Below are 23,829 nucleotides of genomic sequence, written 5' to 3' on the forward strand. Positions count from 1 at the left end.
GTTGTACTCAACACTAAAGAGGTATGATTATTGGCTAAGCGTTAGCGAAGCCTATTACTCCGAGAGGCTGTATAAATTTCATATCTGGTTACCTTTCTATCATGATATCTCGAAAACGAACTAAACTATGCAAGTTTGCATGAAACTTGTTCTCAAGTACTGTATTGCGTTATCAGTATTGGTTAAATAATGTTCTACGGACACGGATGAAATAATAAAATAATTAGCTGAGCTTTAAAGAAAGAGACTAGACAAATTTCTTATTTTTATATGTCCGCCTGCCTGCCGGTTTATCTATTTGTCTGTATGTCCACACGATATATAAAAAACAAAATTACACATAGACTTGCATGCAGCTTAATTTCTATACGAGCAACATTGATTTCGATGACTGTAAATACCATTCCATGAGATTTCACTAAGCGTTAGCGAATATTTTGATGATTGATCCTATGGGTGATGAGAAAATAGCAGAATAAATCAATTTGTGAATAAACAGAGTACAATTTTTTGAGTTTATACATGGACTGACAAATAGAGTGTAATGTCAGTGTCGAAAATTGGTTAGCCTGCATCATGTTATATACTACTAGTACACTACTAAACCTCACATCGTATTATGTTAGTGTCATTATTTAAATCAAATATATTAGTCCAGAACAGTTCTACACAGGAAGCTTTTAGATGTATCGTAGGATGTAGTAGGTAGGTGAGTAGGATGTAGTAGGTAGGTGAGTAGGATGTAGTAGGTAGGTGAGTAGGATGTAGTAGGTAGGTGAGTAGGATGTAGTAGGTAGGTGAGTAGGATGTAGTAGGTAGGTGAGTAGGATGTAGTAGGTAGGTGAGTAGGATGTAGTAGGTAGGTGAGTAGGATGTAGTAGGTAGGTGAGCAGGATGTAGTAGGTAGGTGAGTAGGTTGTAGTAGGTAGGTGAGCAGGATGTAGTAGGTAGGTGAGTAGGTTGTAGTAGGTAGGTGAGCAGGATGTAGTAGGTAGGTGAGCAGGATGTAGTAGGTAGGTGAGCAGGATGTAGTAGGTAGGTGAGTAGGATGTAGTAGGTAGGTGAGTAGGATGTAGTAGGTAGGTGAGTAGGATGTAGTAGGTAGGTGAGCAGGATGTAGTAGGTAGGTGAGTAGGTTGTAGTAGGTAGGTGAGCAGGATGTAGTAGGTAGGTGAGTAGGATGTAGTAGGTAGGTGAGTAGGATGTAGTAGGTAGGTGAGTAGGATGTAGTAGGTAGGTGAGTAGGATGTAGTAGGTAGGTGAGTAGGTAGGAGATGTAGTAGGTAGGTGAGTAGGATGTAGTAGGTAGGTGAGTAGGATGTAGTAGGTAGGTGAGTAGGATGTAGTAGGTAGGTGAGCAGGATGTAGTAGGTAGGTGAGCAGGATGCAGTAGGTAGGTGAGCAGGATGTAGTAGGTAGGTGAGTAGGATGTAGTAGGTAGGTGAGCAGGATGTAATAGGTAGGTGAGTAGGATGTAGTAGTAGGTAGGTGAGCAGGACGTAGTAGGTAGGTGAGTAGGATGTAGTAGGTAGGTGAGTAGGATGTAGTAGGTAGGTGAGTAGGATGTAGTAGGTAAGTGAGTAGGATGTAAAAGCCTTGAAAATGACAGGTTTATCTAGTTTTGTATTTGTATCATTAATAATGTGTATACTTCACGTACTACTTACTATACCTTTCAAATAGAAAACAAAATTGATTTATTTTCGTTGTTTAAGAACGAGGTGTAAAACATACCTTCGTAGGTCCATATCCTTCCGTAGGAGTCAAGTATGTTAGGGAGAGAAAAAAGTCATTTTCTTTTAAGGGAAGAAAAAAGTAGATGTTATTTGTAAGGTAAGTTTGGTTATCGATGCGGAGACCATTGTCTTTGGTAGAGGGGGAAGGAAGATTTGCCTCGTAAGCAAAAATACGTTTTAAGTTTATCTCAAACAAAACTTGCAGTTTTGTTTCTCAACAATTCATATTAATTGTGTGTACAATAAATATCAATGTATTAGTAAGCAATCATGGACTTATGAATATATTATGTTTATATGGTAGGAAATGTTCTATCTCTTCAGATAGGTCTGCAGTATAATAACGGCCACCGACACAATCGAGATAATAACTTTGTTCCTTTAAATCCGAAGTGTCCAGATGTAGTAAGGAGATGAAAACTAGAAATAAAGGTAGAAATCAAATAGCGTTTCGCTTTAAGAAAAGTTAGAACAATAACGACGTATGCGCACTTGAGAAGACTTTTTTGAACATTTGACATTCTGTATTATGAATATATTGAAAATCGTGTACTATTTTAGTTGGAATGAAACAAACTATGACTTTTTAATTAATACATGCAGTTTTACAGCATTCAGTACCAGCAGAAATACCATTTAAGATTGTCTAAAGTAATCATAAGTAATACGCTGCTCATAGTTTAAATAAACTTTAGTTATTTAATAAAACCTTTCGAAAATACATTTATTTTACATATACAAGTATAGCTTTACTATAATAAGATTTTAATATTGCTCCAAATTAATTCAAAGTAAAATTGTGTCTGGTATTTGACTAATGGCGACAAGTAGAAAGACGATGTACGTGTGTTCTTTGTTTCACAAGGAGTCAGAGATATTTATCCTTGAAAATAGTTAAAATAAATATTTTTTATCCATCGTTAATATATTGATTTTAAACCAGCAAAACTGTATTGTTATTTGAAATACCTATTACATAATCTGGTTCGACATTTTCTTTTCAGTATTTTTAGATGGTCATGAATATTAATGATTCTATAATCATAATTAGATTTTAATTAAATTGTGTTGGAAGCCGCTTATTATACTGAAGCCTCAGGTAGATATAATTTACTTCTTAAAAGTCACCTTTGTATGTAAAATCTGACTGTTCAAATGAAATTTCCACTAATCTATTTATTCTTTGATCAATGCAAATACGTCTGTTTATTTAGTTCAGTAATTTCAGTATTTTTTGTCAACAATATTGCCGAAATAATAATGTTTGATAAAAACCAGTGGTTAATAAGTAATAAACGAATTCTTTTTCATTCTCCTTCTGAAAAAAGCAACTTTTTATTCTTCCAAAATAATAAACAATAATTTTAATTGCCCCACTTCAAGCAACAGAAAATACTTTCCTCGAGAAATAGTTGAATTTACAATACTGTTTCTCGAACGCCTTTGTAAAACATGCAGTCAATACTCAAAACTAAATCAAAATCAATATTTATATCCACAGAGCATTATTACTTACAATCAAAATAAATAATTTATAATAATAACAATTATTAAAATACATTGGCTGTAACAATATACGGAAATGTTCTCACATGGGCAAACTTCCACTTCAAACATGTTCTCTATGCGAGAGAACGAATCAATGTTTTGTTAATAGTTAAAAATTTTGCAAGCTGCGACTGTCTTTTTTAGTTTGGATTTTTTATTATTGTAAAGAAATAAATCGTATATTAATAAGGAATAATCTTGTAATTTTTAATTTGAGTAAGAAGAGTATATCCCCGTTTTAATACCTTTATAGTTTTTTAATTGTACTAAGCATATTAAAAATTCAAAGAATCTATCTTCAGGTAGTACTCCTCATTAAATTTAACGTTAAAATAGGAGGTTTACTGATTGAATAGAGAGAAAAACAATAAAGTGACGTACATATGACAGCCATAGATAAATGGCGATTGGCGTGATTTAAGTCTGTGCTCAGCAGCATGCACATGAATGCCTTTTTACATATATACTGACCCCCTTTCATCATACCAACACTACTGTCAATCTGGCTAACAACACTGTCACACTCATACCTGCACTCACAATATCACCCCGTCAAAAAAATATCCGAAGTCATTATTTCTGTATTTTCTCTACCGATTGTATTATGACATACTATTACACGTTGCTTGTACGGTATAATAACAGAGTTTGATTGTCTTAGAACTTGGGGTTTATATGTATAATGTGCGCTATATCCTGTACTGTCGACTCAAATGTGAGTTGGAACGGGGCAGGGATGTCCACCAGTACGGGACTAGAGGCAGGGACAACTTCCGACTCGATCAGCACAGAACGACGGCTTATGGAAGCTTACCGTCCCAAGTTGGTGTCAGGCTAATCAACAGGCTCCCTGAGGGTATTAAACATTTAAACGATTCCAATCAATTTAAAGCTCGACTAAAACACTTCCTGATGTCAAATGCATTTTACTCTGTTGATGAGTTCATAATGGGCCGCTGGGATGACAACATTAGAAATTAATGAAGTTATCCAAGAGTATTAACACATAAACCGGTTCTGATATAGATAAATAAAGACCGAATGACATCTTTATGACATGCTGTGTGCTTTATGACATACTGTGTTTATGAAAAATATGCCTAATAATGCATGATGGTTTTATTTTAAAGTTTCAATTTAAGTTTCAACTTAAATTCCATTTTATGACACATGCAATGCAATTGTAACTATTGTTAATGCAATAAAGAGTATTATTATTATTATTATATAATATGAATTTGAAGTTGATAATGTTTTTATCAATCTTGGTGTTCGTAACCCCAAAAGGGTAGCATTTCCTATAGAATAATCATGGATTAGGTTTTCTAACGCAAATTCAGTATGTTTATACAGAAATAAAATCAGTACTCCAACTGAACCAATACTATAATTCAATATAGAGTTGAATGTCTGAAAAATGAAGCCAAAGACAAACGCCAAGTGAGGTTTTTATTCCCATATCTTTTAAAATTCTTTCTCGTCTACTTTTTACTAGGGATGTTAGTGCTAATCTACGGGATTTATTAATGATATTTAAGCCCTCGTGGCGTACACTGCAAGAGTAATAAACCCAGGCGTACACGGGACTCACATTCCCGCTACAATACACTCTGCAGTTTTATTACAACTGTAATGGTTGTTAATTTACTGTTGCTGACTGAGCTTACATGCACAGCTAGGAGTGAATAACACTTCACCGATACTTCTAACTGTGTGTGTTTTGTGTAGGTTGGTCATTACAAAGAAACCTTCCTTTTGACGTTGTATGAAGAATGCCTTTCAGATTAAGTGTGTACGCAACATTCATTTCCATACCTATAGCACAATGTTTTAGTATGCGTTCGCTGATATGGAAGATTTGATCATTTCAGCGAATCCGCGCTGTAGTTACTTGATCTGTTCGTTATACTGCTACGTAATATGTCAAATCTACCTGTTACAATATTGCTCATGATAATAGAGAACGGCATGCACACTAAATGTCAACGTTACAGCTACTAGTCCATTTGAGAAGAAGACGTGTTTATGTTTTTCATCGCGAGAACCAGCCATAAACATATTAGTTTAGCCTAATGTTGAGTTGTGTAACTAATAGGGTTAAATTTCATAAACTATAACGCTTAAAGTCGTCTACGTTATAGTATATACTACGATAAAACAATCTTAAATGAAAACGATCGGTTTTTTATACTGAGTTAAAGACTGAATGACAGAAAAATTGGCCTGTTTCAGCCACGGAGATGAAATTCTGTGAACTCTGTCCGCAGATATTAATATTGCGTATTATAATAGCTGTTACGGTAAGAACTTAACATAGTTATACATTTGGTTGTATTGCACAGTAAATCATAACAAACAATTTAGAACGTACTTTTGTGATTTTTTAAATAAAACTTGGCAGTGAAGATACACGTTATTACTCTTCTGGTTAAGCATTCTTTATTTTATTGATTAATGGCTTAGTTTAAAGCTAACTAATATAAGGTTGTTTTAGATGGGCTCGCGGTATCAAAATTTCATGCTAATCAACTTACTTGGTCATCAGAATCCTTGGAGTCAAGATTTGTGACCCGGTTAAAAATATTTTACTCAGACTTTACTAGGAAACTTTTTTATTGGGCGTTGTTAAAAAAATAGCGTTTATTCTTTTACTTCAGAGTGTTATAATAAGTTATTATTGTAAGCCTTGAAATGCTAAGGTTTATTAATTATTGCAATCACCAATGTAATTACGCAAACAATAACAAGAATGGAAATTTTACAATTACTCTTACGTTTTCAACTAACACAAAATAATTTGTTACGTCGCGCGTTAAACGACACAATATTTAACATACACATATCGTATTTCAAGGAAATCATGATCATATATTATCGTCTTAAACAAACCTAATTTATATCAGGATAGTTTAGGACATAGAGTAACCCTGCGGTCTCCTAATGGACGTCTGAACCACTCAAGGTTATCCAAGGTGGATGAAGTTTCCCGCATCTACGAGTAACTGGCTTTTAAACTTCATGTTTAGCCGCCGATTGTGTGCTTGATTCATAAGTTTGGTTCATAAGTTATCCATCCACCTTTTGGAGCAAGTGCACCTTAGTCTCATTTCGTCTCTTTTTCAGAAACAATTAGTTCGAGTTGTGTAGAATAAATAAAGTGTGCATGAATTTGACTTTGTTTTAATATACTTTTGAGAACATAACATGGCAATGGTATAGGAAATGTCACCATAAATACGAGAATGGAATGGAAATAATGGAAAATGGAAAAGTCACTGATTATGTCCACACTTTCTGTGAACACGCATTCCAGATTCCGGGAGTTCTAAATTTCGATTTTTGAGGTTGGTCACCCTGCAAGAAATTATATTTTCGCCTGACATCTACTCAACCAATTTCTTTAATTATTCTCATAAGTAAAAGCCCTAATATCATAAAATGGTAAAATAGTTGGAAGTGGAATGCTATGATAATTTTACGTCTAACAGTATACTTACAAAGCCACCCTGAAAGAAATTATATCTCTCCTCCGTTAACCATACTTTAGCCAATTCTGTAATTAAAAAAATCCAAGCCCATAAAAATCGTAAACTGGAATATTAATTGAAAGAAGAATGAACGATAATTATAAACCTAATAATATACTTACAAAGCATAATTAAAAAATGTTTTACCACTTCAATTAATACTTGTTACTTACTAATTAAATAATTAGTGTTTAAGATTAATTAATAAATATTGGACATAAAATAGAGTATAACATAAGTCATTCTCAATGATTTATTTCTATATCCCTGAAATTGTAGTAGTAAATGTAATTATTGGACTTGAATGTACACAAGAACTTGAATTAGAGTCAACCTCTTTTTCTTTAAGAAAGAGAAAGCACAAACTAAGGCGTATTATTCAACTGGGTCATGATTTTATAGTCTTAACCAATTATTATTTAACAATCATTGACTATTGATTCCACATGGCAGTATCTTTAGAATTGAGCAATTTAAATTTTGTGTCATACCTATAACTTCTTAAGTCGTATGTAGTGTAAAGCATAATCCAAATTAAAGGGAAGAAATCTGTATGTAAATATCAATAGGTAGATTTATTAAAAAATCAATAAAAACATTCTTATTATTTGGAACGTCTCTGTATGGTAAACTGCTTTACAGAGCACCTCAAGTCACTTTTAATTCTAGGAACTTATTTTATGTTTGACTTATTCTATTTGATCTAGAAAAAGTCTAAATGTAATTGGAGGGTGGGGGGGGGGAAACATTAGTCAGTTACAACTAGATATTACAAAATCCCTAACTTTAGATATAAGACGACGAACAAGGGTCTTATCCTAGTCACACATAGCCAAACCCTCGCTTCCGATTATGAAATCAGTGCACACGTTGAACACTCCCTAGTCTTGAGATCTATGTTCAGTCCTTCTGATGCGATCTCACGTATTCGATTGAATTTTCATTACATCTATAGAAGTGCATCTTAGCACCAGTATTGAATAATCAATAGAGACAAATGGTTGTAAGAAGTTTAACAGTACTAGTTTACTGAACTTTATATTTTGCATGATGGTTTTATTTTAAAGTTTCAATTTAAGTTTCAACTTAAATTCCATTTTATGACACATGCAATGCAATTGTAACTATTGTTAATGCAATAAAGAGTATTATTATTATTATATAATATGAATTTGAAGTTGATAATGTTTTTATCAATCTTGGTGTTCGTAACCCCAAAAGGGTAGCATTTCCTATAGAATAATCATGGATTAGGTTTTCTAACGCAAATTCAGTATGTTTATACAGAAATAAAATCAGTACTCCAACTGAACCAATACTATAATTCAATATAGAGTTGAATGTCTGAAAAATGAAGCCAAAGACAAACGCCAAGTGAGGTTTTTATTCCCATATCTTTTAAAATTCTTTCTCGTCTACTTTTTACTAGGGATGTTAGTGCTAATCTACGGGATTTATTAATGATATTTAAGCCCTCGTGGCGTACACTGCAAGAGTAATAAACCCAGGCGTACACGGGACTCACATTCCCGCTACAATAAACTCTGCAGTTTTATTACAACTGTAATGGTTGTTAATTTACTGTTGCTGACTGAGCTTACATGCACAGCTAGGAGGGAATAACACTTCTCGGAATACTTCTAACTGTGTGTGTTTTGTGTAGGTTGGTCATTACAAAGAAACCTTCCTTTTGACGTTGTATGAAGAATGCCTTTCAGATTAAGTGTACGCAACATTCATTTCCATACCTATAGCACAATGTTTTAGTATGCGTTCGCTGATATGGAAGATTTGATCATTTCAGCGAATCCGCGCTGTAGTTACTTGATCTGTTCGTTATACTGCTACGTAATATGTCAAATCTACCTGTTACAATATTGCTCATGATAATAGAGAACGGCATGCACACTAAATGTCAACGTTACAGCTACTAGTCCATTTGAGAAGAAGACGTGTTTATGTTTTTCATCGCGAGAACCAGCCATAAACATATTAGTTTAGCCTAATGTTGAGTTGTGTAACTAATAGGGTTAAATTTCATAAACTATAACGCTTAAAGTCGTCTACGTTATAGTATATACTACGATAAAACAATCTTAAATGAAAACGATCGGTTTTTTATACTGAGTTAAAGACTGAATGACATAAAAATTGGCCTGTTTCAGCCACGGAGATGAAATTCTGTGAACTCTGTCCGCAGATATTAATATTGCGTATTATAATAGCTGTTACGGTAAGAACTTAACATAGTTATACATTTGGTTGTATTGCACAGTAAATCATAACAAACAATTTAGAACGTACTTTTGTGATTTTTTAAATAAAACTTGGCAGTGAAGATACACGTTATTACTCTTCTGGTTAAGCATTCTTTATTTTATTGATTAATGGCTTAGTTTAAAGCTAACTAATATAAGGTTGTTTTAGATGGGCTCGCGGTATCAAAATTTCATGCTAATCAACTTACTTGGTCATCAGAATCCTTGGAGTCAAGATTTGTGACCCGGTTAAAAATATTTTACTCAGACTTTACTAGGAAACTTTTTTATTGGGCGTTGTTAAAAAAATAGCGTTTATTCTTTTACTTCAGAGTGTTATAATAAGTTATTATTGTTAGCCTTGAAATGCTAAGGTTTATTAATTATTGTAATCACCAATGTAATTACGCAAACAATAACAAGAATGGAAATTTTACAATTACTCTTACGTTTTCAACTAACACAAAATAATTTGTTACGTCGCGCGTTAAACGACACAATATTTAACATACACATATCGTATTTCAAGGAAATCATGATCATATATTATCGTCTTAAACAAACCTAATTTATATCAGGATAGTTTAGGACATAGAGTAACCCTGCGGTCTCCTAATGGACGTCTGAACCACTCAAGGTTATCCAAGGTGGATGAAGTTTCCCGCATCTACGAGTAACTGGCTTTTAAACTTCATGTTTAGCCGCCGATTGTGTGCTTGATTATACAGTTTGGTTCATAAGTTATCCATCCACCTTTTGGAGCAAGTGCACCTTAGTCTCATTTCGTCTCTTTTTCAGAAACAATTAGTTAGAGTTGAGTAGAATAAATAAAGTGTGCATGAATTTGCCTTTGTTTTAATATACTTTTGAGAACATAACATGACAATGGTATAGGAAATGTCACCATAAATACGAGAATGGAATGGAAATAATGGAAAATGGAAAAGTCACTGATTATGTCCACACTTTCTGTGAACACGCATTCCAGATTCCGGGAGTTCTAAATTTCGATTTTTGAGGTTGGTCACCCTGCAAGAAATTATATTTTCGCCTGACATCTACTCAACCAATTTCTTTAATTATTCTCATAAATAAAAGCCCTAATACCATAAAATGGTAGACTAGTTTAAAGTGGAATGCTATGATAATTTTAAGTCTAACAGTATACTTACAAAGCCACCCTGAAAGAAATTATATCTCTCCTCCGTTAACCATACTTTAGCCAATTCTGTAATTAAAAAAATCCAAGCCCATAAAAATCGTAAACTGGAATATTAATTGAAAGAAGAATGAACGATAATTATAAACCTAATAATATACTTACAAAGCATAATTAAAAAATGTTTTACCACTTCAAATAATACTTGTTACTTATACTTTAAACTTAACCTGTATTAAGTGGGTAAATAATTAGTGTTTAAGATTAATTAATAAATAGTGGGCATAAAATAGAGTATAAAATAAGTCATTCTCAATGATTTATTTCTATATCCCTGAAATTGTAGTAGTAAATGTAATTATTGGACTTTACACAAGAACTTGAATTAGAGTCAACCTCTTTTTCTCAAAGAAAGAGAAAGCACAAACTAAGGCGTATTATTCAACTGGGTCATGATTTTATAGTCTTAACCAATTATTATTTAACAATCATTGACTATTGATTCCACATGGCAGTATCTTTAGAATTGAGCAATTTAAATTTTGTGTCATACCTATAACTTCTTAAGTCGTATGTAGTGTAAAGCATAATCCAAATTAAAGGGAAGAAATCTGTATGTAAATATCAATAGGTGGAGTTATTAAAAAATAAATAAAAATATTCTTTTTATTTGGAACGTCTCTGTATGGTAAACTGCTTTACAGAGCACCTCAAGTCACTTTTAATTCTAGGAACTTATTTTATGTTTGACTTATTCTATTTGATCTATAAATAGTCTAAATGTAATTGGTGGGGGTGGGGGGTGGGGTGGGGAAACATTAGTCAGTTACAACTAGATATTACAAAATCCCTAACTTTAGATATAAGACGACGAACAAGGGTCTTATCCTTGTCACACACAGCCAAACCCTCGCTTCCGATTATGAAATCAGTGCACACGTTGAACACTCCCTAGTCTTAAGATTTTTGTTCAGTCCTCTTGATGCGATCTCACGTATTCGATTGAATTTTCATTACATCTATAGAAGTGCATCTTAGCACCAGTATTAAATAATCAATAGAGACAAATGGTTGGAAGAAGTTTAACAGTACTAGTTTACAGAACTTTATATTTTGCATCTAATAGCTTACTGAATAGATTTACCAGGGCAGTAAAAGTGCTGTGGCCTTCTCGTAAACCTGGTTGTATTTTTGGCTAAATGTTCTCTTTATTCAAAAATTGTGAGAATGACGATTTTTTATAACATTTTTAAAGTTGCAGGAAATAACGAAATAGGTATTAATTCATGGATATTTTTCGGGGCAGTTACCGTCTAAAAGGGCGAACGATATTAATTTTCCAACCTAGGGAAATACTCTGATGGGAAGAGATTCATTGATGAGATGTGTTACAGTCCCAAAGGTATACGGATTCGCGGCATTTATCATTTGAATTGATATTTCATCATTGCCTACTACTATAGACGTTATGTTACTTATTGATGATTTTACATCCTCTTTTGTTGCAGCTGAAAAACAAAACTTATGTATTGAATGGTTTCTTTCTGTATCTTTGAAAGAAAGTATAGCGGCTTGTTTAGTTTTGTTATGGCATTTCAACAAAGTATTTATTGATGTAATTTACATTCAAATGGTACGGTAAAATATCATTAGTTTTGTCATTAACTATATCGTACTGCTCCAAGCAGTTCCAAAAATCTTTGAGGTCTTTATTAGAAGCCAGATTTTAATTTTAAAATATTTATTTGTCCTCCACACCTTTTTCTTATACTCCCAAACAATAAAGACCCTAGTTTTCCAGTATTTTCTTTGAAATTTAATTTTATGTTTCACTCTACTTTCGTTTCTCAAAGGGGCTTTCTTCTTTGTGATTATTTTGCAAACCAATGGGATTTGATATAAAAGTCCTCTATGGCGTAGTTGTGGTGAAACTCTCAATGAAACTCTCAAACCTCTTGGACTTGCGTTGTCATTTCTCAATCAATATCAAAATAATGTTAACAGCTCTATCAGTATTGAAATTGAGTAATCTCTATATAATAAAAGGCAGTAGAGATATCTGTAACTCTTGTAGTCTCTGTTGTCAGCTATATTGAGTATGATTTTGTCAAGATTCGATGTAGATAGATCGCACATTTGGACGATTTTTGAGGGTAAATAGACATTTGTATGTCCCAAAACCATAACTGAATTGTCTTCAATCGCAAAGCTAATAAAACCAGAGTGAAACAAAGCCAAAGCCAGATGTATTTTACACAGAGAGGACTATAAACTACACGAAAACTCAGCTTAAGCCCCATCACCCTGAAGATAACACAGAGCTACTCAATACCAGGGTCCTCACTCTCCCTAAATATGTATTCATCAAAATACATACCCTCTCTAATGTACTTAAGGTCATTTCTCCACCCATCTGCACTTCTCCCCGTCTCTCAGGGTTTCGGTATTTTAAAATTATCTGTGGGATACCAGGAATAAGCCACGTCTCAGACATAAAAACACATCAAAATCAAAGTAATTAAGTGAAGTTATATCATCAGTCCCTGTGTTCAGAGATCTGATGTTGATGTGTCCACCCTTGAGGTAACCAATGCTAATCAGTTTCCCGAGACCTGAGAAGGTTAAGGAGTCGCCGTGGGTTATCCAAAAGGATCCCAGGCACAGGACTCAGACCGGGCGGAGCAGCAGTAACCACTTTGTCCTGGTCACTAGGGGAGAAGGCTGGAACACTAGTCAGACTCTGCAAAGCCTACTAATATCGGCTTCGTAGCGGTCCTACAGCTCACAACACTGAACGTATTTGCACTTGAAGCTACTATTCAAGTCCATGTACCGATGTTCAACAGATGACAGCTCGTGTCAGTGCATTGGTAGCTTTGGACAAATCATTTAACTTATTCATTAGTAAAGTGACATGTGGAACTAATTTATTAATTGTGCCTTCACCTAATGTTGCCGCTGTTAAATCACTAAAGTGCAGATACTAAATCAATTATATCACCATCGATAAGAATTAAGCCATCATTAACTTTGTAAACTTCGAGAGATCTAGGCATTCTTAAGACACATTTTAAAATATAATAATAAATACGAGTAAAAGCTTATAGTAAACTACATTAAAGCCAAAGCCAATAATAATAAATAACTAACAAAATTATGAGCAATCAATAGCAGTTACTAGTTAATAAATTACAGTAAACGTAGTAGAGTAAGCCGTCCGTCGTTCAGTGGGCCGGCAACATCAGCAGCAAAGATGGTAGGAAGTTGCGTGTAGGACTTCTAGGCACCAAGATGTACTAGTCGCATCTGTTGACGCTAAAGCTGATATATTTATAAATATTAAGAAATCAGTTATCATTGTACTATATGAAATGAAAAAAAAACACTACACAATTATGCATATTATTAATATAAAATAAAAAAAGTTTTACGTTAAAGAATGTAGTATCTGATGTTATTTTTAAATACAAAAAATAAAAATTTAATAATTAAGAAACGTACTTTTTAAAGAATATACTCACAGCCCGTTATAAGAAGTAGTCATCTCTGTCGGCCAGTTCCGCGACTGCCTTTCCAATTTTTTTATTATTTAAGAATTTTTTGTGCCCTGAAACCTTCAGACTGATTAACACAACATAGGGAGAAGAAATGTAATACATAATGTAAATAACTAATATCTAAATGAAACCGCTTTGGTTTTAAAAAGCCTAACAACAAATTTCTATTTGATGCGACACAGTGTATTCTCATCAGGTGCTCAGTTAAGAGTACTACGATGTTTTCGACATGATCCCAAAGCATGGTGAAGCAACCGAGTTTTCTACAGATAACGTAATTAAGTCTGTGGCAGCGCCAGAGTCTAGGCGCTACGCCAAGAATAAGGTGACCTCAACATTCACATTGAATCAACACCATAGCATACCTCTCACCTAGATTATACTATATTGTATTGTCTAGGTGTATCTGATGTGAAACAAAGGGGAGAGTTCGTCTGTGGCAGCGCCAGAGTCTAGGCGCTACGCCAAGAATAAGGTGACCTCAACATTCACATTGAATCAACACCATAGCATACCTCTCACCTAGATTATACTATATTGTATTGTCTAGGTGTATCTGATGTGAAACAAAAGGAAGAGTTCGTCTGTGGCAGCGCCAGAGTCTAGGCGCTACGCCAAGAATAAGGTGACCTCAACATTCACATTGAATCAACACCATAGCATACCTCTCACCTAGATTATACTATATTGTATTGTCTAGGTGTATCTGATGTGAAACAAAAGGGGAGAGTTCGTCTGTGGCAGCGCCAGAGTCTAGGCGCTACGCCAAGAATAAGGTGACCTCAACATTCACATTGAATCAACACCATAGCATACCTCTCACCTAGATTATACTATATTGTATTGTCTAGGTGTATCTGATGTGAAACAAAGGGGAGAGTTCGTCTGTGGCAGCGCCAGAGTCTAGGCGCTACGCCAAGAGTAAGGTGACCTCAACATTCACATTGAATCAACACCATAGCATACCTCTCACCTAGATTATACTATATTGTATTGTCTAGGTGTATCTGATGTGAAACAAAAGGAAGAGTTCGTTTTGAGCTTCTTCGTTGCCGAATTTTTTTTATCTTTTCAAATGGACGTGACATTCCAGAAGTCAAGTCTGTAGCAGCGTCAGATTTCAGGCGCTGCACTAAAAGGACGGTGCACTGGAGCAAAACTCAATATCTAAACTGAATGATTTAAAATTCTGTCTAACATTGGCAGTGGCGCAGTGTAGCGGGTACAACGGTTATCGCAAGATAACCAGATCAATCAACGTTGAGTGTGGCTGCTTCTTTGGTGGATGACCGCTAAGCGATCCAAAGCCCAGCTATTGGTGGTGGTGGTTCGGAAGTCACCTTTAAGCCGTTGGTCCCCAGGTTAAGTGTTAGAGAGGGTTTCTTAGTCCTAACTTCGCCTGGTAAAATAAGACACCTTTACTTTACGTTTACAATAACCAATTGCTCTGTATGCGTACACAAATTACTTGAACTTAGAATGTGTAACATGCTGTGATATCAGACAATTTAAATTAAAACACCAGTAAGTTGTGGTATATAATAAACACATAAAACCTATCTAGACAAACGTTAATAAATTAATAACCATCCTTTCATACACAAACGTTATAGTGTAGAATAACTTTATGTCCCTTGGATAGCGTGTATGTCTGTAGAACATTTTGACAATTAAATGAGATGTAGACTTAAACATTTCCAAATAACTTTAGCTAAGTCTGTTACACGACATATGGCATGGTGTACTCTTAGTTAAATTAAACAAAATATACCTAAGTTAACTACATAAATTAAAATAAATGTTTACGGGTATTCATATACGATATATAAAATAAAAAATAATTGAATCGTAAAAAGTGAGGGCTATGTGGTGTAATGGTATCACATTCGCCCGGCAAGTGAGAGATCCGGGTTCGAGTACCGGCGGAGCAAGTACTTTTTGCGATTCAATGTTTATTGAAATTAAAGTAGTCTGTTGCCACTTATACAAATTTAATGAATGTAAATAGAAGTCATTTGACAGGTATTTGGTCTTCCGATCATTGGTTAGTTTGGTTATTTAAACACATATGTGAAAGAAACGGCCAAATACAAAATAATTGAATCGTAAAAAGTGAAGGCTCTGTGGTGTAATGGAAGCACATTCACCCGGCAATTGAGAGATCCGGGTTCCAGTCCCGGCGGAGCAAGTACTTTTTCCGATTCAATGTTTATTTAAATTATATAAAGATTAAATTATATATAGGAAAAGAAGTCTTATTATAAACTTATCAAACATACTGTACAATAATTAATTTCACAACTTAGTATTATGACAATTTCAAAAGTATATGTTAACATATTAGTCCTTAAACGTTTTTTTTAATTTGGCGTTAATATATGTCCCTTCAAAATAATTTTTTAAGATAACCATCTTAGATTGAATCTGCGATCAATAAAAAAAAACATATTTACCTTCTTTTGTCAGTATTTGTAAGTAGATATTTAATACAATGCTGCGACATTCTTTTGTGACAAACTTCTGCTATGATGTATGGTGCGGTACTAAGTACCACAATATTAAAGTTGGGAGCGTGTCACCTATCATGTTCAGATGTCGATATTACACCGGCTTCGACAATGGGTTCCGAACCTAAAACCCAATAAAGCTGTAATTTGACATGGTAGTCCTTGGCACATGCAAACTAGAAAATAATATCTTTGTCGGAGAGTAAATCAAAGTTTTTAATAAGTAGAGATCATTAGGAAAACATTTAAAATGAATATTTCTTATAAGTATTCAGATATTTCAGATACAGGTATGGATGAAAATAAAATACCAATGACAAATATTAAGATATAATAATATTAACAACGAACAAACCTTTCCCACTATAACTATATCATTCAATTATTATTAGAAGAACACTTAAAAATGAATATTCTTTATTAATATTTAGGTATTAGTAATGAATGAAATGAATGAAAGTATAGATGACAAATAGTAAGATATAATAATATTAACAACGAATAAACATTTCCCACTATAACTATATCATTCAGTTTATGAAAAATTCTAATTATCTAATACACAAGTGTGTCACAGTTTGGATAAAATAGAACAGAATATTATAAAATAATCGTTAGATGTTATTAGAATTATTATGCTATAATTTTTCTGGTAGCACTGACTGAAGAGTGATGTTATGAACTAATTTTCTAGTTAAAGTATGACTTATATAAAATATTATTCGTACAGTTATGGTCTATGGTCTAAAACAGAAGCAGTGGGGGAAGGCGGGGCGGAACGGGGCACTTAATGTTAAATCTAATCTAATTCAAAAAGTTGAAGGAATAAAAAAATCAACCGAAATATATAATTATATGTTTATTGGTTATAACACTGGCTTTTTACATGATGTATTATATAAAAAATATTAATAATAAAATATAATAACAAAATTAATACAAACTTCCCCGTTCCGCCCTATGGGTGGGGCGGAACGGTGTTGGAAATTTAGCCTGGGCCTACTGAAACTAGTCAGAGTGACAATCTTTGCAAATGAGAACTACTTCGTCATCTTCACTGTCTACATTAGCACAAGAGTTATGTGCCCAGTTCTTACATCGTACACAGCTTATCCATCCCTCATTTGACTTGGAATAAAAGTACCCACAATACAAACATTGGGCATCATCTTTATCATCGCTTGAGTCATCAGTCTCTGGTTGTATTTTCTTCTTCAATTTTTTACCTTTACTTTCATGTCTATTTTCATGGAGTTTCCTTTTCTTTTGTTTTTTCTGTGCTTTGTCCTTTTTCTCTTTATTTTTTCTTCTTTGAATAATTTCATTCTTGCTCTTTCTGCTTTTGCTTTGAATTTTTCCTCCCGTTTCTGTTTCTCGGCTTGAAGCTCGTTTTTGTAAGGGGATTCTGTAATAATAGCAGTTTTTCCTTTTTTACGGTTTGACCTTTTCATTGAATTGCTCTTAGGAAACGGTAGCACATTTTCTGGAGATGCTACTTGAAAAGATGATCTTTCCCCTGCCACAGCATCTGACATCCAGGAGCAATCCGGTATTGGATCAATGTGTGGGTCTGATGATGCTGCTTCAGTAATGAGGTCAAGATTCAAATCTTCAGTATTCTGGGAAGAAATAAAAGGCTCGGTGGGCTGTGTTTCTTTCTTTTGTGTACCGGTAGTGATAGGTTGTTCTCTCACATCTGTTGTGTCCGCAGGCAGGAAGTCTGCTTCACTAAATATATTTTTGTTTGGTTGCCATATTCCGGTTTTTTTTCAAAGCCTTTTAAAGCGGTTGACATTGTGGCCGCTTGAACAAAAGCAGACCCAAAAATGCTGGATATCTGCCAAAGCGTCACAACTTTTCCAGGATTGCAACGTAACTATTTACGGAGCTCGTCCCCGTAATAAACACTCAGGGGTTTGAAAAATGTCAGATCAAGCGGCAGAAGCCGGAGGTATGGGGAGGCAAGCATAAGAGAACAACTCCGTTTTCCCTAGCTAAATCAATTACTTCTAGGCTTTTGGTGTGGGTTGATTGCCCATCCAAAATAAGTAACACTGGCCTTTGTTTGCTTGCCTTAGAAAATGCTATAAACTTTTGAAGCCAGGCTAAAAACAATTCTGAAGTTATCCAACCACTATCAGATACCTCTGCCCATCCTCCAGGCGGAAGGCCTAGTTCAAATTCTTTTTGTTTTCTTTTTCTGGGAAAAATTAACATTGGAGGCATGTAAGCCCCTCCAGCAGACATGCACACTAGAGGTGTCACAGTTTCGCCGCGCTCACTGGAAGTAAGAGTTCCTACTTGGCGTTTCCCCCTTAATGCTATAATTTTAGAGTGGCTTTTGGGGTTAATCGTGATCCCTGTTTCATCGCAGTTGTATATTCTTTCACCTTCAAACTTGTGTTTGTCAATGCTGGCCTCTAGCAGTGTAAAAACTGATCTACAGCTACTTTATTAAAGCCCATAGCTCTTGCTCCCGAAGTGGCTTCAGGCTCTCGAATGGTCAAAGTGGGGTGTCTGGATAAAAAGCCTTTTACCCAGTCTTTACCAGCTACGTTATTATCACTGTTGAACTTATGAGCCAAATTATTACGATCAGCTAACTGGAAGGCTTAAGAACGTAAGTCCTTCATAGTGAGGCCGAAAAGCCTACTCTCCATGCCTAACAAATAGTCGACCAATTCTTCCTCATGCTCTCTAGAAAAAACACATTGAAATTTACTTCCTCCCATTTTGTTTATTTCATAGTTTGGATCCTCCACTTTCTTTCGAACATGTCTTTCTAATGTGGTTTGAGGCACATTAAACTGTTTTGATGCCTTGTAATAACCCATTTCTTTATTTAAAACAGCCTGAATGGCCATATTCATTGAATCAATTGACCATTCTTGTCTGTTGGGCTTTTTGAAATAATTTCGCACCATCTGTAAGAAAAAAATATATATGTAGCATCCGAAAACCCCATTTAAAAATGATGTGAGCCCCATTCCGCCCCAGGATCACATTTTTAGGTTATAAGGTTTTTATGCGAGTAGGGAGTATTTATTCAACAAGCTTAGTACTGTAAAATAAACTTAAAAGGCTATAGAACCTAAAGTTACCATGCAATATTTGGTGACAATTAACAGCAAACACTTACCCTTAACAAAAAAGTGGTGATTATTGCAAGAAAACAGAGAAAACTTACGAAGTCACTGAATCAACACAAAGACGACAACTAAAATGGCGGAAACCGGTCTAACTAGGTTTGAAGAAGACTGTTGACGTAGATTCGCCAATCTCCGCTAGGTTACAGCACAATGCAAGCAGGATAGAGGGGGTACCCCGTCACGCCCCGCTACCCCGTTCCGCCCCGCCTTCCCTTACATCAAGTTACTGCGCCAGCACTCTTATAATTTGATCAATGCTGCCCAAATACAATGAGGATATTCTATCGCGTATCCAGATTTAATGATAACAATAACAGTAACAAAAACACGTTTGGAAGCAAGAGGGCAAAAGAAGATAAGTGGGGTCAACAAAACTGCCTGGGGACTTTTTAGTGTAAAAGTAATTAAAAAAAAAATTTAATTGGATCGCAAGAGGAAGAGGGTCTATGGAAGAATCAACAAATAAACCGACTGGCTTAAAATTGTAAGAATATCACCCGTGTTTGGCATAAATATTCCACATCTTGTGTATTACCGAACGATCAACAATGAAGACACATTGAGGTTATGGATAACCGCAAGTCTCCACAAATTTGGTATATACATTGATGGATCCTACTGCTTATGATTTATTTCAAACACATAAGACCCTTATTTTCATGAACATTTAATAGGAAATCAACAGGTTTCTATGATTTTGCGACTTTTCTATAGAATTGTTGCTGAGTTGCAGAAGTTGCATAAAATAGTTGTTATGGGAATTGAAACTTATTAACAAGTTTCAACGTTGTTAGTTAATGATTTGCCAGTTATGGTAAGTACCAACGATACACCCAGCAGTGATCACTTCTGGCTGGTTTATACCTTCCAGTTGCACATACCACTGGGCACAGCAATAACCGATGTGTCAATTTAATCTGGGCAACCTTATGGATGTCCAGGAGCGGTACATTACTATCCGTAAATGTCGAGATTCTGAGGTTCATGGGCAATTCGATAGGTCTAGTCTACTGCAGGAAATGACTGTTGGAGTTGGTGGGGTTTGTTCCCTAACCTCAGAGGTTCTTGCTAGCCTCAACTAGGGTGAACCACACTCGCCTACTTTGATTGGTGAGGCTGGTTCAGAGCTGGCCTCCCCTTCTTCCGGGGAGACATGACTGAGTTTTAGTGCCCTAATTCTTCCTCATGGATCTCGATAGAAGGCGGCCTCTACTCTTAACCTTACCCATCCTAAATATCCTGTCACTGTAAAAGCAGCGCTAAGTTCCTTATAGGACTAAATGCAATTTATAAGCTTCTTGTCCTAGCAGAACGAAAAAAAACCAACGATCCCAATTCTCTCCACCATACAAGCTGCTGTACTCAACCAGTTGTGGTAGGTAATAAACGACATGTCTCTTTCTTTGTAACGGTCATAATCACTTGAACATATGTAGTAATATACTTATAATCAGTTAGATATTTCATTCTGTACTATATAAAATTCCATGAAAACAGACTTTAAAACAATTGATTGAGTTCATAAAAATATCTTGGAAGTGCTGATTAAAAAAACAGTTAGCAATAGGATACCGGTCCAATCAATGGTGTAATGTATGAAAAACAAGTAAATTGGCATAACCCTATAAGACCAGATCTAATATTGTTTCCTACTAGTTATAGGTACCAACCTATAACCTAGGTAGTTATAGGTATACCAACAATTATTTAATTTATAAGTAATTCTTAAAAATCCAATGTTTGTACATAATCTAATTGAATGCGATCTTGGTAACTAATCAGATAAATTAACTTCATGCACTTTGCAATAAGTTCGAAGTATTTTAATGGTGAAAGCTGCCAGTTTGTATTTAAGGCTCAACTTATAGGAAGTTGACTTGTCCGCAACTAGTCTGAAACCTGTCTAACTTGGCTGAAATTTGACGAGATTTGTACCCTTTACAAAGTTGACATACTAGCAAAGTAACCTATTCAAGTCCTTAAGTTGCTCTCATTAAAACTCTAGAAAGTGTTTGTATCAAGTGAATTGAAAACTCATAGAATAAACACGGAACGGAAAAGACATTACTTAGCTGGTTTGTAATAATAATAACTAATATAATTTAAAAAGTTAGTCCGGATTTTATTAACGAATCGAAAATTACTTTTATTAGATTTGCCTTCCATCAGTAGCCCACCTGAGTGTGGATTTATTTCAGACTGTGGTTAGTAGGTTTCGTGTCATTTATGCAGTAGAGTATTCTTAGATTAACAAAATAAATGTGTGAAGCCCTAAAAGAAAACAGTTTTTGAGTTAAAATATAACTCAGTGTGCGCGCGAGAGCCGTACTCAATTGTTTTGTTTCTAAAATTCCAACTACACAAGTTAACGAAACCACGTGACATAGCAAACCGGTTGAAATAGAACACAAATTAAAAAATTAAGGCTTTACAACAAATATTAACTTTCAAAATTACCTGCGGACCACCACACATACAGGCATTATACGGAAAATATATGTCATGTCATTCTGCTGAGTGATAGATAACCTTCAATGACGCTCAGTTCAATTCTATAATAATTAGACATGCACCATCATAGAACTCATTTTTGTCTATTTAGAAATGAAGTTTTACCCTGAAATTTAGCATTGACCTTCCCCTCTTATTTTTCTTTTTCATTTATAAATATCATTTATGAAATGACATTTTTATAGCTAGATCTTCGAGTAGTAGGATTAAGCCAATAAAAAGTACAATAACTTTGATGCGTAAATATACCAATTTGCGCAGTAAAGAAAAAGGCGGGAAAACGCGTCACTGAACTCAGTCGTAAAGAGCAACCTTTGCGCTAGATTCTGGATGTTTAGGAAGGTAATAAAAACCTCTTACTGTCTGTTATTACTATATCGAAGGATCTGCACGGTATATGAGTGGAGTGGGAGCCTCAATTAAGAATAAAAATTACCGCGAAGAACTGGGTGATACTGTTATTTATTGGGTAAGCCCTTTGTCGACTGTCTTAAAGGCAATGCCATCGGCCCTAATGGACAAAAATATATCAGACCTCGCTTAATACGGGTTTTGAGACCGTTTAAGTCAATAGCAATACGCACTTTAGGTGTGGAGTTGATTGAATCAGACGAGATGACATCCCACAAGGGTTGACTCAGGTCTATTTGAGGAGAGTGGGAGTTAATTGCTGTAACTGTTACCGTGACCAATACTGCTCCTGGCCAGACACTCTAATTAATGTCGAGTCTAATATTTTTTAATTACATTGTTTTATTGCTAAGGCGTAATTGAAACCCATCTCATCAAAATCCTAAATTTGAAGGCCCTTTGTCAATTAGAAACTGACAAAAATCACTAATAGGTTTATTCCTAAAACATAATTATTCCGTAAACGAAAACGCGCTATTGCCACTCTCTTATCCAATAGCACAGCACTTCAATTTACGCCTATTTTTCCCACAGTCAGAAACAAGACTATAGAAGGCCTTAGAAAAACTGCCGCGTATAAAACGTATTGTAGTTTTGCGTCGAAAAACATTTTTACTTCCTGTTAATTAACATTAGAAAAAAAATTATACTATGTAAAATAAATAATAAATAAAACAATCTTCATTGGACTTGCCTGTTGAAGATTTAAAACTTTCACAAGCTGAGTAGAAAGCTCAGGCTTTTGATAAAAGGATACAATAAACAACATAATGAAAAATAAACAAGGATCCACCAAAAAGGACAAAAATTAAAAAAAAATTGAAGGAATATGAAATTTACAAATTATTTAAGAACGAAGCCTAAACCAATGTGCTCACTTAGAAACCACCGGTCAGGTCGCACTATAATCTTCCTTAAATAGAATGAAGTTGCACAAACAATAGAATGAAATGTGAGGACCAGGTGGGCTACAAGTTTTTGTCCATTTGTGTCGTGTGTGTTTGTTTGTGACTCTGTGTGTGTGTGTGTTTTCGGCTATTCAAATTGTTTAGAAGTCAGCCACTCTCTGTCCTTATGATTTCGTTAGCAGCAAACTCAATGTCTTCTAGTTGCTTACCTTCGGCTGCCACTGCGAAGTCATCTGGAAAGCCAAATGGTCTCACACAGTTTAAGTCGTAGAACTCCATCATACACTATGAATTCACAAAATTCCAATTACAGATCTCTGCGGCACTCATGCTGATACTTTGTAGCGCTTGCCTCCTTCGTCCGTCGAGTAGTGTCCTATCTGTAAAGTAGATGGAGATTTTGTGTGTGTGTGTGTGTGTGTGTGTGTGTGCGCGTGTGTGTGTGTGTGTGTGTGCGCGTGTGTGTGTGTGTGTGTGTGTGTGTGTGTGTGTGTGTGTGTGTGTGTGTGTGTGTGTGTGTGTGTGTGTGTGTGTGTGTGTGTGTGACTTCAGACCCAA

At 35.0% G+C, this 23,829-nt stretch overlaps 1 protein-coding gene across 1 annotated transcript; it reads right to left on the reverse strand.

Annotated features, from left to right (window-relative positions):
- Positions 1-680: 680 nt before the first annotated feature.
- Positions 681-23,550, reverse strand: LOC124361050 (adhesive plaque matrix protein-like). Its single transcript, XM_046815087.1, has 2 exons — positions 23,481-23,550; positions 681-1,615 (listed from the first exon to the last, which is right to left on the reverse strand). Exons 1-2 carry the CDS (start codon positions 23,548-23,550, stop codon positions 681-683), a joined length of 1,005 nt encoding a protein of 334 aa, XP_046671043.1.
- Between the last annotated feature and the right edge of the window lie 279 nt (positions 23,551-23,829).

The sequence above is a fragment of the Homalodisca vitripennis genome, chromosome 4, assembly GCF_021130785.1.
Source record: "Homalodisca vitripennis isolate AUS2020 chromosome 4, UT_GWSS_2.1, whole genome shotgun sequence".
Classification (NCBI taxonomy): Eukaryota; Metazoa; Arthropoda; class Insecta; order Hemiptera; family Cicadellidae; genus Homalodisca; species Homalodisca vitripennis.